The 16,697-nt window shown below is 43.5% G+C and overlaps 1 protein-coding gene across 2 annotated transcripts in view; it reads left to right on the top strand.

The window, feature by feature from the left end:
• The window catches only part of smc3 (structural maintenance of chromosomes 3), a 40,385-nt gene extending 28,491 nt beyond the window's left edge, over positions 1–11,894 (top strand). The window contains exons 22-29 of one of the 2 annotated variants that reach the window (XM_083765019.1): positions 1,383–1,490; positions 1,666–1,774; positions 2,787–3,034; positions 4,985–5,197; positions 5,439–5,630; positions 6,541–6,718; positions 7,897–8,003; positions 11,772–11,894. In XM_083765019.1, coding sequence (XP_083621145.1) covers positions 1,383–1,490; positions 1,666–1,774; positions 2,787–3,034; positions 4,985–5,197; positions 5,439–5,630; positions 6,541–6,718; positions 7,897–8,003; positions 11,772–11,843 — 1,227 coding nt within the window. In that variant the 3' untranslated portion in view covers positions 11,844–11,894. Of the gene's footprint in view, positions 1–1,382; positions 1,491–1,665; positions 1,775–2,786; positions 3,035–4,984; positions 5,198–5,419; positions 5,631–6,540; positions 6,719–7,896; positions 8,004–11,771 lie in introns of those variants that run through there. The other variant, XM_083765020.1, reaches the window with a different exon arrangement.
• The last annotated feature ends 4,803 nt before the right edge of the window (positions 11,895–16,697 follow it).

The raw sequence follows: 16,697 nt of genomic DNA, 5'->3' as shown, positions 1-16,697 counted from the left end.
AGCTCACCATGTGCTTGTCTGGGATGGTCTCCAGAAGCTTCCTGTGTAGCCCACGCAGCCAGACAGTGTCGTAGGCCGCTGTGAGGTCCAAGAAGACGGCACCAGCCTTCTCTCCAGCCTGGAAGCTGTCTTCTATGTCGTGACACAGAAGGGTCACCTGGTCTGTTGTCGACATACCACTTCGGAAGCTAGCTTGTTCTTTGGGGAGCTGGGGGTCGATCACTGGGGTGAGGCGTGCCAGGATGAGGCGTTCCAGCAGCTTGAAGGGTACGCACAGGAGGGTCATCACTCGGCTTGTTTGGCTTCGGCAGGGCGATCACCTTGGCACGGCACCAGATCTTCGGCAGCTTTAAGCATCGGAGGCATGCAGAGAGGAAGGAACGGAGCCAGTTAGTTGCCTTCCTGCCTTGGTGTTTCATGTACTCCGGGTGGATGTCGTCTACCAGTCTTAAGACTTAAAGTATTTTATGGCCAGATCAATTTCTTGCGTAGTGAAGTTGATGGATAGGTTGGAATCGCACCCCGGGGCCCTGAGCAGCTTGTGGACTCTTGCTGATGTTGTTGGAGTGAAGTCCTCGTCTGCGTTGGGTTAAGTGGCCGTTGCTCAGCAGGGCTGGCATGCACAATTGCAGTTGTCATGTTTTTTCAGTTTGTACCCTTTTAGCCCATTCTGACCTGAGATCAGATTCATACGAGGTTTCCGCCGGACACACGCTGGTCTGACGAACCCATTCTGACCTGAGATCAGATTCTAAAAATGTCAGTCGCTCTTCGGTTTTTTTCAAAAATAGCAGACCTACAAGCTCGTAGCGCGCCACTCGGTGGCGCGATATGAGCTTGTAGATCTGCTATTTTTCAATAGCTAAAGCATAACATGATGCCGACACCAAAATGGGTGCCCGGTCAGAATGGGTTAGTAATGTTTATGTGCTCTTTGATGGAAATTCGCATTCTTACTAAATCCGATGTATATTTATGTATATTATATGCAGTTATGCACGGCATTGTGTGTGTGGTGTTCGTTCCAAATAAACGTTTCAATAAACGGTGCCTACTCCATCTCTGTGCTTTTATGAGTTTCTTGTTTTGGATTTAATGATATTCATTCGTTCTGACACCTGCTTGGCTGCAAGAGCCCACAGCGTACAGTAAAAGGTTGTGTCAGCAGTGTGAGTGTAAGCTGTGTATCTGGTTTGTTATGGTAATAGAGAGAATGGGTTTGCCAGACATGGGTCAAAAGGACTTGGTCTTGCTATGTCTTTAATCTGCATTGACCAGGTCAGTGGTAAGATAATAACTTGGTTAGTGCAAGTTAATAGAACCGTACTGCATTTTATTTACTCTCAACTGTATTGTGTGTGTGTGTGTGTGTGTTTCCACAGGACAACAGGCAGCTTTTAAATGAGAGGATTAAGATGGAAGGCATCATGACCAGGGTGGAAACGTACCTCAATGAGAACCTACGGAAACGCCTTGACCAAGTTGAAGCGGTACGCAATGACTCGTATATATCAACGTGACATTGTTCACTTACTGAGTGTCATTTCAGTCATTTTTTTTATGTTTTAAAAACTATTCTTGTCTACATACAATTGGTTTGAAATGGTGTCACAACTATAATGCTAAAGATTTAGTTGTTTAGATTTAGATGTTTCCTCTGTGCAGGAGTTAAATGAGCTGCGAGAGACAGAGGGAGGCACGGTGCTCACAGCCACCACCTCTGAGCTGGACGGCATCAACAAACGGGTCAAGGACACGTTGGCGCGCTCTGAAGGTAGGCGTACCCACTTCCAATTTGTTTCTCAAAATCTGATCTTAACCCATTCTGACCTGAGATCAGATTCATACGAGGTTTCCACTGGACACACACTGGTCTGATGAACCCATTCTGACCTGAGATCAGATTCTAAAAATGTCAGTCGCTCTTCGATTTTTCAAAAATAGCAGACCTACAAGCTCGTATCGCGCCACTCGGTGGCGCGATATGAGCTTGTAGATCTGCTATTTTTCAATAGCTAAAGCATAACATGATGCTGACACCAAAATGGGTGCCCGGTCAGAATGGGTTAGGACTGACTGTCCCTCAGTCGTTATTTGCAAATATGATCAAATCGTATTTGTGTATTCAGACATCGTTGACCTGTCTGCATTGTTTGCTATGGTAACTATGTAACGACATTAGGCGTGAGTAATGCTGAGTTTGATTTTTTTTCTCCCCGATTTGAGTTGGGGATTCAAACGCAAATGCATATCAAACTGGAGGTTTGACTCGAGCACAATGCAGTTTTCAGAAATTACCATTCCGTTTTAAAATAGAAACCTTTTTTGTGGTTATTTATTCTCACTCTTGACTTGTTCCAGATCTATTCATAACTCCACAAGTAGCACTTTTAAATTCCATTGCTTTTGTCGCAAAGCAGCACACAAATTATTTCTTTGTAGGATATTACTCTTTGATTTGACATTCTCCCTGTGAAAGTAGAAAAGTAGACTCATAAAAGGAGATGATCTTATTCAGAAGCAACAATGATTATTTTATTTATTTGCCATGTCACAATAGGCAAACATTCAGCAAAAATAGATAAATATTCAGTTACAACAGCAAATCTACAAGCTCAAAATGCGACGCGTTGCTGAGCTTGTCGAAATTTGATTTTCAGCTAAAAGATTTGGTGTAGAGGGAAAAAAAGGAATTGACAATGTAGAAAATCCCTGGCAGATGCGGTCAAATTGTTGTAAAGGTTTTTTAAATCAGAGATTATTTAGTTTTCCAAATCCTCCTCCAGAACTGGATGTTCTGGTCGACAAAGCGGAAATTGAGATCAAGGACCTCCTGAAGAGCATGGATCGCTGGAAGAACGTTGAGAAGGAACAGAATGACATCATCAACCACGACACCAAGGAGCTGGAGAAGATGACCAACCGACAGGGCATGCTGCTCAAGAAGAAGGAGGAGTGCATGAAGAAGATCCGAGAGCTGGGCTCGCTGCCACAGGAAGCTTTTGAAAAGTACCAGACCCTGACCCTTAAACAGGTAGCAATATTTCATCAATACTTTGAAAAGTACCAGACCCTGACCCTTAAACAGGTAGCAATGATTCATCAATACTTTGAAAAGTACCAGACCCTGACCCTTAAACAGGTAGCAATGATTCATCAATACTTTGAAAAGTACCAGACCCTGACCCTTAAACAGGTAGCAATGATTCATCAATACTTTGAAAAGTACCAGACCCTGACCCTTAAACAGGTAGCAATGATTCATCAATACTTTGAAAAGTACCAGACCCTGACCCTTAAACAGGTAGCAATGATTCATCAATACTTTGAAAAGTACCAGACCCTGACCCTTAAACAGGTAGCGATGACTCATCAATACAGGTTCTTATTTTAAAAGTACCAGACCCTGACCCTTAAACAGGTAGCGATGATTCATCAATACAGGTTCTTATTTTAAAAGTACCAGACCCTGACCCTTAAACGGGTAGCGATGACTCATCAATACAGGTTCTTATTTTAAAAGTACCAGACCCTGACCCTTAAACGGGTAGCGATGACTCATCAATACAGGTTCTTATTTTAAAAGTACCAGACCCTGACCCTTAAACAGGTAGCAATGATTCATCAATACAGGTTCTTATTTTAAAAGTACCAGACCCTGACCCTTAAACGGGTAGCGATGATTCATCAATACAGGTTCTTATTTTAAAAGTACCAGACCCTGACCCTTAAACAGGTAGCAATGATTCATCAATACAGGTTCTTATTTTAAAAGTACCAGACCCTGACCCTTAAACAGGTAGCAATGATTCATCAATACAGGTTCTTATTTTAAAAGTACCAGACCCTGACCCTTAAACGGGTAGCGATGACTCATCAATACAGGTTCTTATTTTAAAAGTACCAGACCCTGACCCTTAAACAGGTAGCAATGATTCATCAATACAGGTTCTTATTTTAAAAGTACCAGACCCTGACACTTAAACAGGTAGCGATGATTCATCAATACAGGTTCTTGTTTTTATTAGCCTAATCAATGCCTTGTCACCTCAGTGCATTTTTTAAATATTCAGCTGGTTCTTGGATATAATAACATTAGATTACGGTAAGAAAAGCACTATTTTGGAGTTCTCCGTTAACCGCCGACTTATGAATAATATGGTCAATGAAGGTCCCTAATTCTATGTATCCTATCTTCATGCCATAGACATGTCTCATCTCCACCTCCACACATGTATTATTCACTACGCGCAGTCGTGCACACACAATAACTCCCCTATAAAGCGGGCGGTCACATCCCTCCCACCCACTCAGCAGTGACTCAGTCATTACTTAGAGCTCTATCTCTGATCTCTCATCCAGCTGCCTCCTCTGGGAGCCTCTGACTGGCTGTGTGTTGAGTGGAGTAACTGTGTGCGTGTGCCTCCTGCCCTCCTTGACGAGGCTGAAAATAGTCTCATAAACACTCCACATAGTTAATCTTTCTCCACAGGACACTGCTTCTTAGGGTACCAGACCAGTGCCACTGATTGCACAAAGTGGATGAGAGGCCAAAATATTGCTGACACTTGTTCACGTTTCTTTCTGTCATTAGAGCTTGAGTCAGGAGTCGCTGTTGACGTCAACTGTTTCGATCCAAATTAATTCTTGTTCGGCTACGTTCATGTCCTTTGGAGATATTATAATTATTTGACTGAAATGCTAGATTGACTTTAAAGGATGACTTTTGCGTCTGAATATTTTCAATCTTTTTATTGAAAATATTTCAATGACAAATCTCAGGGGCAGGCAAATAATGAAAAGATCACAGCCACCTGACAAAAAAAAGAAGGTCTAAACTAAATTGTGACAGATGGGAATCTATTAAGAGGCATTCAATCTCATTAAGGCATTAAATATCCAACCAGCACTCAGGATTGTGCCATTATCTTTCAAATTCATCAATTTGACTAATTCATGATTACTTTTGTGTTTTGCCATCCAGCTGTTCCGTAAGTTGGAGCAGTGTAATACGGAGCTGAAGAAGTACAGCCATGTGAACAAGAAGGCCCTGGACCAGTTTGTCAACTTCTCTGAGCAGAAGGAGAAACTCATCAAGCGCCAGGATGAGCTGGAGCGCGGCCACAAGTCCATCATGGAGCTGATGAACGTCCTGGAGCTGCGCAAGTACGAGGCCATCCAGCTCACATTCAAACAGGTACGCGGGGGGGGGAGTGCCACGTATAATCTCAACAACATCCCCCTCTTTGATTCTCACTATCATATAACATATCCTTCCTCACTTCTGCCCTCAAGTTTCTTGTCTCCCGACAATCCCGTCTAAACTGTCCTCATGGAATCTATGCAAGCTACTCATGATACGTGTCGGATGATTTTCTCTCTCTTGGTAATTATATTCTAAGGTTGTTCTTTATCACAGATTTATTTCCTTCTCCCAGGTGTCTAAGAACTTCAGCGAGGTATTCCAGAAGCTGGTTCCTGGGGGCAAAGCTACATTAGTCATGAAGAAGGGGGACGCGGAGGGAAGCCAGTCCCAGGATGAGAGTGAAAGTGGTGTTGATGGCGAGAAGGGCTCAGGCTCCCAGAGCAGCGTTCACTCTGTGGACCAGTTCACTGGAGTCGGCATCAGGGTAAGACTGTGCCCATACAGTGTGTGTGTGTGTGTGTGTGTGTGTGCTTCTGCACTGTGTAACTAGTCAAAAGACTTACAATTGCAGTAATGGCTATTGCTTTTATTGTTGTTTGTTTTATTTGAATCAATCGAAAATGTGTTTAAGAAAAATCTCTGTAGTGTTGAAAGATTTGCCTACAGTACATACAAAGCTGCACCTTGTACAAACATTTTGAACAAACATTTAGCATCTTATACTTCCAATTCATATTGAAAGTTACATATATAGACAGCCTGTAGAGCTATATTTGGCATATTGTTTATTATTTATAACCACAAAGTAATACCCCTCCATCATTTCAGCCTTTTGCATAACCTTACAGAAATCTTATACTTCCAATTCATATTGAAAGTTACATATATAGACAGCCTGTAGAGCTATATTTGGCATATTGTTTATTATTTATAACCACAAAGTAATACCCCTCCATCATTTCAGCCTGTTGCATAACCTTACAGAAATGTTAGGGTTTCATTATCTTTCCAAAGGAGAGATCAAAGCCTGATGCTTTATGTTTCCGTGACAAATCAAGTGTTGTACAGACACAAAAGAACATGCTTTCGACTGGACGAAAATTGTCTGTGATGTGGCGACCCTTTTTTCAGTTGAAAATGCATTCATTTTGTCAAGCGACACATTGCACAACACTTTCTATAGGGATGCACCAAGTGGGCAATTCTCTGGGCTGAGACCGATGTCTAAAATAGTGGCTAAGTCAACCGATGTTGACTTTCAACCCCTCGTGACGCTATCTTTTAATGAGCATAAATTCAATCATATAGATTTATGAAACGGACAGGTTTTCTTGACTGCTAATATTCATCTGTTACTGACTCACATCTACCCTGTTCTTCTGTGTGGTGTTCAGGTGTCGTTCACAGGGAAGCAGGGTGAGATGAGGGAGATGCAGCAGCTGTCTGGTGGCCAGAAATCTTTGGTGGCCTTGGCTCTCATTTTTGCCATTCAGAAGTGTGACCCTGCCCCCTTCTACCTGTTTGATGAGATCGACCAGGCCCTCGACGCCCAGCACAGGAAGGCTGTCTCAGGTAAAGAACCAAACAGACATTTCATCATGGTGACTGGTCATTTATTGGGCTGTTGAGTAGGGATGTTGAGTAATTCTTATTGATAATGAGAACCCAGTTGTTTTTCTGTCTGTCTTTTTCTGCCCACTCTTTTCTTTTTGTCCTCCTGAAATGTTTCAACCCAAAGTGATATTGCCCTGTTTGTCCCTGTTTAAAGGAGAATTCCATACTAAAAGGCTTTCTTACCTTTCTTTGTAGTTGTTACGTCCCCACCAAAGAGGTCCAGGTGTTATTTTGTGCAAAAGCTCCTTATTGGCTATTTCCCCTACCATAAGCCCTAAATGAATTGCATTGAATTGAATGGGAATTGAATGGTGCTATGGGGTGTTGTGCTAATTTGCTTATTTCCATCGCTCAAAATTATAATTTCTTTGTATATATCCTCTCTTCATAATGTAAATAATATCCCAAGCGGCACACTTTACTACTTCTTTCGATGGAAATAAGCGAACTAGCATAACACCCCATAGCCCCATACAATGCAATTCATTGAGGGCTTATGGTAGGGAAAATAGCCAATAAGGAGTTTTTGCAAAAAAAAACACCTGGACCTCTTTGATGGGGACGTAACAACTACAAAGAAAGGTAGGAAAGATAAGAAAGCATTCTAGCATGGAATTGGAAAAGTGTGGACTTGATGTCATATGAAAAAGGACTATACAGAGACATTGGAGTTGGAGCCACATGGAGGGGGGGGGGGATGAGGGAGGGAAGAAAATCTTGGGAATTGCTCGTGTGTCATATGTGAAAATATTATCTGTAATGTACTGCTCTTTCCAAATGAAACAAATATTATAAAAAAAGATAATGAGAACCTTATCGAGCCTGCTTATTGATCCTGGCTTTTAACGAGCCCACTATTGAGCTTTTTCTATTATTATTTTGTGGAAAGATCTGCGACTACAAATTCTGAACAGAACCGTTAGGGCTCGAAATGTACCTTTTTACTTGGTACCATGGGTGCTCCTCAAACCTTTTACATATTAAGGAGCACAATAATACATTTAGAAGCACCCACTAAAATCTAAGCAGCATCAATATGTAATATTTATTTTATTTTATTAAATGGACCCGATTTTCTGTCTCCCATCCTGTCCTGGAAAGGAGAAATTGATCTTTCAGCTTTCTGTTTATTTTAGATATGATTGTGGAAATGGCAGGCCACGCCCAGTTTATCACCACCACCTTTAGGCCTGAGCTGTTGGAATCAGCCGATAAGTTCTATGGAGTCAAGTTCAGAAACAAGGTGAGCCGTAACCTACCTACCTTACAGTCAGGGGGAAATGTTCATACCATTTGTAAAAATGCAGTAACATGGGAGTGAGCGGTGGCTGTTTTTTTTTGCGATTGCGTGATTTCCTTTAAAGGACCACTTCACCACTTTTCAACCTATCTTCATATAATAGGTCCTCACTAATAATCATGATGAAATGGCACCGTTTTTTTTTCCACTCAGTCTGTGTCTCATAGGAGGGCTGTGGGCAGTTCAGAAACCGAGGAGGAATCCAAGCTAATAGAAACGGCTGGCTTTCTAGTCCTGAATTGTTGCAATGTGAAAATGGAAGCCATCACGATTAAAAAAAAATCTGTCTAACGATGATGTCACTGGTGGATGGGTTTCTGAAATGCCCACAGCCCTCCTATGAGACACAGACTGAGTAGGGGAAAAAAAACATTTTATCATGATTATTAGTGAGGACCTGAGAGGCAAATGGTGACTCAAAGGCTAACGAAGAGCGCCATCTCGCGTAAATGAGTTATGGGACAGGCTTTGGTAGGGTTTTAAACACATGGATTACCCACTATTCTGGTTATGTCATAATAGCAGCTTGTCTCTTTTTTAACAGATTTGGTGTAGAGCAGACCTGGGCCAAAGATTACTTGATAATTAGAAAATAAAACATACTTTCATTACCATATGGGTGGACTAAAACCGCATTGCTTTTATTTTGAAGCCCATGTATTCACACACTGCACGCAATCTGCACGTCAACTGTGCACATGAATTGCGTGTGATTTTATTGAGAACCTGTCTTCCTTCCTTCACCCCCCTCATATGCGAAAATGTCGGCTTTTTGGATTTATTGGTGACAACAGCGTCGGTGAATGCAAATAGCCATGAAGCCCAGATAAGCATGCAGCTCCACAACACGGTATGGCAGGCGCATGATTAACAAACTGCAGGAGGACAAGTTAACCCATTCTGACCTGAGATCAGATTCATACGAGGTTTCCGCCGGACACACACTGGTCCGATGAACCCATTCTGACCTGAGATCAGATTCTAAAAATGTCAGTCGCTCTTCGATTTTTCAAAAATAGCAGACCTACAAGCTCGTATCGCGCCACTCGGTGGCGCGCTATGAGCTTGCAGATCTGCTATTTTTCAATAGCTAAAGCATAACATGATGCCAACACCAAAATGGGTGCCCGGTCAGAATGGGTTAAATCCCATCATGCTTTATTGCTTTATTTTACCCGCTCTAACCCGCCTCGCCAATAAAGTTAACTTAAAGTATGTGTTGCTGCATCGTAAGGCCGTGAGCCGTGAGCTTGTGGATCGTCTGTTTTCGGCACGCGAGTCGACACCGTTGTACCACAAAGTAAATCTGGCAGAACGTGCACACATCACATCAATGACTGCCAGGGTGCCAAGTCTCAACAATATCAACACTGGTTGGCTTGTTATTGTGTTTTCAGAACGTTGTTGTTTAATGGTTGTGAGTGACTCAACAGTGCTCATCTCACGCTGATCGTAGGCTAAGCAGCGCGCCATGTGGGGGGTGAAAGTGGCACCACCAGGGTCCTCCGTATGGAAGAACAACTATTAACACATTCTGACCTGAGATCAGATTCATACGAGGTTTCCACTGGACACACACTGGTCTGATTAACCCATTCTGACCTGAGATCAGATTCTAAAAAATGTCAGTCGTTCTTCGATTTTTCAAAAAATAGCAGACCTACAAGCTCATATCGCGCCACTCGGTGGCGCGATATGAGCTTGTAGATCTGCTATTTTTAAATAGCTAAAGCATAACATGATGCCAACACCAAAATGGGTGCCCGTTCAGAATGGGTTAAAAGAGCTACCTCTAATGTTCTCATTGTTACAATAAAATGCTAGTATTTACATGACTTGTAACTTAAACAAAAACATAGTTTTCAACTGGGAAAGGAAATGTCTCAAGCATGCAAGTAAAAGAAATGTGAAATGAGGGGCGCTCTTATTGTACATCATCATAAATGGCCATTTACTGCTTTTTATATGGAAATAAAATTGATATTATGCATAATTAAGTTCAGCCTTTTGGCCCGGCCCTCCAAAATATTTTCTGTTTCTAATGCGGCCCCTTGGGAAAAGTAATTGCCCACCCCTGGTGTAGAGGAAAAAGGAGGGGACCAAAATACAGTCCCCTGCCTGGAACAATGGTTATTGAAGTATATACAGGGTTCTTCCTACATAAGTATGGAATTAGATTTATATAGAAAAAAGTATAGAAAAAATAATTGTTTCCAGACTATTAATTAACTATAACACACATCCCCCACCAAAGTAGTTTAACCCATTCTAAACGGGCACCCATTTTGGTGTTGGCATCATGTTATGCTTTAGCTATTGAAAAATAGCAGATCTACAAGCTCATATCGCGCCACCGAGTGGCGCGATACGAGCTTGTAGGTCTGCTATTTTTTGAAAAATCGAAGAGCGACTGACATTTTTAGAATCTGATCTCAGGTCAGAATGGGTTCATCAGACCAGTGTGTGTCCGGCGGAAACCTCGTATGAATCTGATCTCAGGTCAGAATGGGTTAAAGAAAATGTGGCAATAAGCGTTGAAGTGCATACTGTATATAGCATCACAAATAATAATGTGACAAATGCTTGTCTGGAGCAGACGTAGAATACGCACATCGACAGGCTGGGTGCTGGACTAAATAAACTTCAGTAGGTATTGGACACCACAGGTATAAGAAAGACGTTCTTTATTGAAATACTGCCAGTATTTCAATAAAGAACGTCTTTCTTATACCTGTGGTGTGCGGGCTTCATCCAATACCTACAAATGCTTGTCTGAACATTTATTAGTTGTGTGGTTATTAGAAAATGTCTTCTTCACGAGGAAACCATAATTGTATGCCTGCATTTATCGTCATGTCCATGAACACTGAACAGATGAGGCTTCACAGATGGTGCGAACATTCAATTATTTTGTATTGACTAATTTCCGGTTCTTATATAAATAATTGATTCTTATGAAATAAGAATCAATAACAATAATTTGGTTTGATTCTTTAGTCTCCCCCAGCCTTCTTCCCCTCCCTTATTCTTTTCCAAAACAATTATTACAAATAAATGAAGAGAGTAATTGAAAAAACACGGCCGTCGCGAATTAGTAGGGCAGTATCATTCACCAGAAAAAAAGACGGGTGTTTTCGATGAATCTATCATGGTTAAAATGGAGTTCGAAGTTTCAATGGGTTTGTATATGAAGGGGGCGCGGCAGCTAAAATAAATATCTAGCCACTTAATTGAGCAACTTAAACAACTGTCTGGGGTGTTCACAATAAGCCTTAGTAGACACTAAATTGACCAAAAGCTTTTTTGAAAGTGAAATATCCCTTTAACTCATTTCAACATGCCGTCCCTATTTTGGCAAGAGGAAAAATAATATACCGGTGTGTGTATATAGGTTTAATAGCCGATCTACAATGTCACAATGTGTTGCATTGTGACATCGTTGTAAGATTGGCTATTTTGGAAATTATTTTGACCTTTTATTTAAACCTATATTAAACAGAATGGAAGATAAATTTAACATTTTAAAAGCATTTAGTAACATTTATTAATATAAAAATATAGCAATTTCCTATTTGTACTCTGATGTCAAATATGAAGTGACAAATATACAAAGAATTCTGGACATTTCTTTCTGGAATTTTAAAATGGAAAATGTGTAGGAACCCTGTATATAGGGTTTAAGTAGTTAATGGCATGCGTTTTTGTTTTCAGGTGAGTCATATCGATGTGATCTCAGCTGAGCAGGCCAAAGATTTCGTGGAGGACGACACCACCCATGGTTAAGAGGAAGGTTTATTGTCTACCTCTGACCTTTTCCATCCTCACCACAAAGACGCTAAAGCCAAATTCCAATACCCAATATCTCGGCCACTCGCTCACTCACACTCGCTCACTCCAGCATGGCAAATGACGGTGAAATTGGTGACCTGCCAAATATGTGACCATCTTGTTCACACAACTATTACATGGAAGTCTTTAAATACATGGCCCTAAATACAGTTAGGTTGAACTCTGCTAATGAACAAACTGCAACAATTGACATTAGGACACATTTACATTATGTGATTGTCTACACGGTTGTCACATATTTCAGCAGGTCACCAATTCCACCATAACACCACCTTGCTGGAGTGACTGAGTGAGAGTGAGCGAGTAGCCGAGATTCTGGGTATTGGAATTTGGCTTAAATCATTCATCATTGAGACAGAAATGTAAAAACAGAATCTAAAAGAAGGCGTGTAGTGTTGTGTTCCTACCCCCTCTGTCGTTCTATATAGAATTGAAAACTTCTAGAACTGATGTTAAATGTTCATACACTGAAACCATTCCCTCATCTGCAGAGGTCCTGTTGAGGGATATCAAAATCTGTTATGTTTTATACACTTGGATTTTCTAACGGTAAATTGCAAAAAAGCTGAGCTTTTTATAAGCTCTCGTTTGGCACGAAAGGTTCCGGAGAAGCACTTAAATCTGTAATGTAAAGAGTTTTAGGCTTTTTAATGTGGTCTTGTTTTTTGTTTTGTTTTTTCCAGTTGAAATGTGCTGTAATGGTGCTGTCCGATACATCCCATTATAGGGATATAAATTGCTAATATAATGATGACTCAAAGACACAAAAATAACGCTGGGGGGGAGGGTTTATATTTATAATCAGGAGTGGGGATGTCATTTTTTGCCACTCGAGTCATTGTTGCTCACTTGGTGCTGGCAGTGATTAATCCACTTAGAACTTACTGTATGTCTGATATGACTGACCATATGGGGTGCGTTCGCAAATGCGCACCGGGAGCGCACTCTCCTATTAACCCATTCTGACCTGAGATCAGATTCATACGAGGTTTCCGCCGGACACACACTGGTCTGATGAACCCACTCTGACCTGAGATCAGATTCTAAAAATGTCAGTCGCTCTTCGATTTTTCAAAAATAGCAGACCTACAAGCTCGTATCGCGCCACTCGGTGGCGCGATATGAGCTTGTAGATCTGCTATTTTTCAATAGCTAAAGCATAACATGATGCTGACACCAAAATGGGTGCCTGGTCAGAATGGGTTAATTTGTAATTTGTATTGTCAGTGCGCTCAGTGTGTCTATATCCGAACGTACACATGGTTGAAATCATTTTTATCCCTTCTAATTCCCTGTGACTGCTCTTTACTGTTTTAGGTCAGTTGAGTTTTAGTTTCGTGATGCTTTTTGTATGTTCTTTTTTTGCTTGTTATGCAAATAGAAAACAATAAACATAACAATGTGTAATTGTTTGTAAGGCGGTGTAATTGAGTCCTACTTTGTTAGACCAGTAGGGGGTGCCATATCATCAATACACCAATTCCTCAAAGGCTTGGTGTCAGTTTAAAATAAATGATGATTCCACCAAATAGCGTCCTATTTTGTTAATGTACATAATAGAATATATTATAATTGGCATTCTCATAAACAATATATGCACATTTTGGAAATCAGTGTTTGAATGGCTAAATATGCCCCGCCTCAACATTCAGACACCCAGTAAATAACATTTTGTGATGTGTGATTCTCTATCCCTAAACTCACCCAAGCTTCATATAAACAAATACAATACTTTTATCAATATGCATTTAATAATTCACAGTTAACAGGCTTTTATTAAATTGCAGATGGTTTTGGATGCAAGACATTTACAACTTCCTCCACTAGTCGTGACGTCATGATTCTTCATACCCAGCACAGGCAGCTACTTTTTCAGTAGTTATGTTACTCATTTAAATTGATTTCCATATCACTATATGCTTTTAAATGGCAGCTGATCTTGTTCTCTTGATATGGGCCAGTATCTAAATATCTGAAGTTCCTCATCTGTTTCCTTACCTTTACAGAAGCTTTTTAGCATTTTTCGTTCACTGTGACAGACAGATGGGGAAGGGCCCGTGGAAGGGTATAGTCTCTTGACAGGCGATGTTTTCCCTTTGTTTTGTTTTGCAGATGGTTTCCCAGATTGATGGAAGGGTAATGGAAGTCTCCATGCATTACCATTACACAGCCGTTAAGCATGTATTAAATTCTGTTTCTATATCACTGCTCTTATTGAAGTTCAGTCTGCCGTAAAGTGCCCAGATATTGTGCTCCCTCTCAACGTGGGTGTCATACTTTGTATGACATCACCTTGCACTGGCAGTGGAGCTGAAAGGTCGTGACCCCACTGTCAGACACCTGAGACAGTGAGTCACCTGGACTGGACAGTACCACTGTAGACCCCCACACTGGACAGTACCACTGTAGACCCCCACACTGGACAGTACCTCTGTAGACCCCCACACTGGACAGTACCACTGTAGACCCCCCACACTGGACAGTACCTCTGTAGACCCCCAGACTGGACAGTACCTCTGTAGACCCCCACACTGGACAGTACCACTGTAGACCCCCACACTGGACAGTACCACTGTAGACCCCCACACTGGACAGGACCACTGTAGACCCCCACACTGGACAGTACCTCTGTAGACCCCCACACTGGACAGTACCACTGTAGACCCCCACACTGGACAGTACCACTGTAGACCCCCACACTGGACAGTACCACTATAGACCCCCACACTGGACAGTACCTCTGTAGACCCCCACACTGGACAGTACCACTATAGACCCCCACACTGGACAGTACCACTGTAGACCCCCCACACTGGACAGTACCTCTGTAGACCCCCACACTGGACAGTACCTCTGTAGACCCCCACACTGGACAGTACCTCTGTAGACCCCCACACTGGACAGTACCACTGTAGACCCCCACACTGGACAGTACCTCTGTAGACCCCCACACTGGACAGTACCACTGTAGACCCCCCACACTGGACAGTACCTCTGTAGACCCCCACACTGGACAGTACCTCTGTAGACCCCCACACTGGACAGTACCTCTGTAGACCCCCACACTGGACAGTACCACTGTAGACCCCCACACTGGACAGTACCTCTGTAGACCCCCACACTGGACAGTACCACTGGACCCCCACACTGGACAGTACCACTGTAGACCCCCACACTGGACAGTACCACTGTAGACCCCCACACTGGACAGTACCACTGTAGACCCCCACACTGGACAGTACCACTGTAGACCCCCACACTGGACAGTACCACTGTAGACCCCCCACACTGGACAGTACCTCTGTAGACCCCCACACTGGACAGTACCTCTGTAGACCCCCACACTGGACAGTACCTCTGTAGACCCCCACACTGGACAGTACCACTGTAGACCCCCACACTGGACAGTACCTCTGTAGACCCCCACACTGGACAGTACCACTGTAGACCCCCACACTGGACAGTACCACTGTAGACCCCCACACTGGACAGTACCACTGTAGACCCCCACACTGGACAGTACCACTGGACCCCCACACTGGACAGTACCACTGTAGACCCCCACACTGGACAGTACCACTGTAGACCCCCACACTGGACAGTACCACTGTAGACCCCCACACTGGACAGTACCACTGGACCCCCACACTGGACAGTACCACTGTAGACCCCCACACTGGACAGTACCACTGTAGACCCCCACACTGGACAGTACCACTGTAGACCCCCACACTGGACAGTACCTCTGTAGACCCCCACACTGGACAGTACCGTTGTAGACCCCCCACACTGGACAGTACCGTTGTAGACCCCCCACACTGGACAGTACCGTTGTAGACCCCCCACACTGGACAGTACCGTTGTAGACCCCCCACACTGGACAGTACCTCTGTAGACCCCCACACTGGACAGTACCTCTGTAGACCCCCACACTGGACAGTACCACTGTAGACCCCCACACTGGACAGTACCTCTGTAGACCCCCACACTGGACAGTACCTCTGTAGACCCCCACACTGGACAGTACCTCTGTAGACCCCCACACTGGACAGTACCACTGTAGACCCCCACACTGGACAGTACCTCTGTAGACCCCCCACACTGGACAGTACCACTGTAGACCCCCACACTGGACAGTACCACTGTAGACCCCCCACACTGGACAGTACCTCTGTAGACCCCCACACTGGACAGTACCACTCTAGACCCCCACACTGGACAGTACCACTGTAGACCCCCACACTGGACAGTACCACTGTGGACCCCCACACTGGACAGTACCACTGGACCCCCACACTGGACAGTACCTCTGTAGACCCCCACACTGGACAGTACCTCTGTAGACCCCCACACTGGACAGTACCACTGTAGACCCCCACACTGGACAGTACCTCTGTAGACCCCCACACTGGACAGTACCACTGGACCCCCACACTGGACAGTACCACTGTAGAACCCCCACACTGGACAGTACCACTGTAGAACCCCCACACTGGGACAGTACCACTATAGACCCCCACACTGGACAGTACCTCTGTAGACCCCCACACTGGGACAGTACCTCTGTAGACCCCCACACTGGACAGTACCACTGTAGACCCCCACACTGGACAGTACCACTGTAGACCCCCACACTGGACAGTACCACTGTAGACCCCCACACTGGACAGTACCTCTGTAGACCCCCACACTGGACAGTACCACTGGACCCCCACACTGGACAGTACCACTGTAGACCCCCACACTGGACAGTACCACTGTAGACCCCCACACTGGACAGTACCTCTG

This window comes from Protomyctophum parallelum (assembly GCF_964188405.1).
Source record: "Protomyctophum parallelum genome assembly, chromosome: 5".
In the NCBI taxonomy this organism is placed as follows: Eukaryota; Metazoa; Chordata; class Actinopteri; order Myctophiformes; family Myctophidae; genus Protomyctophum; species Protomyctophum parallelum.
Note: the sequence above shows the minus strand (reverse complement) of the source record. Positions and strands in the feature narration are given on the sequence as shown.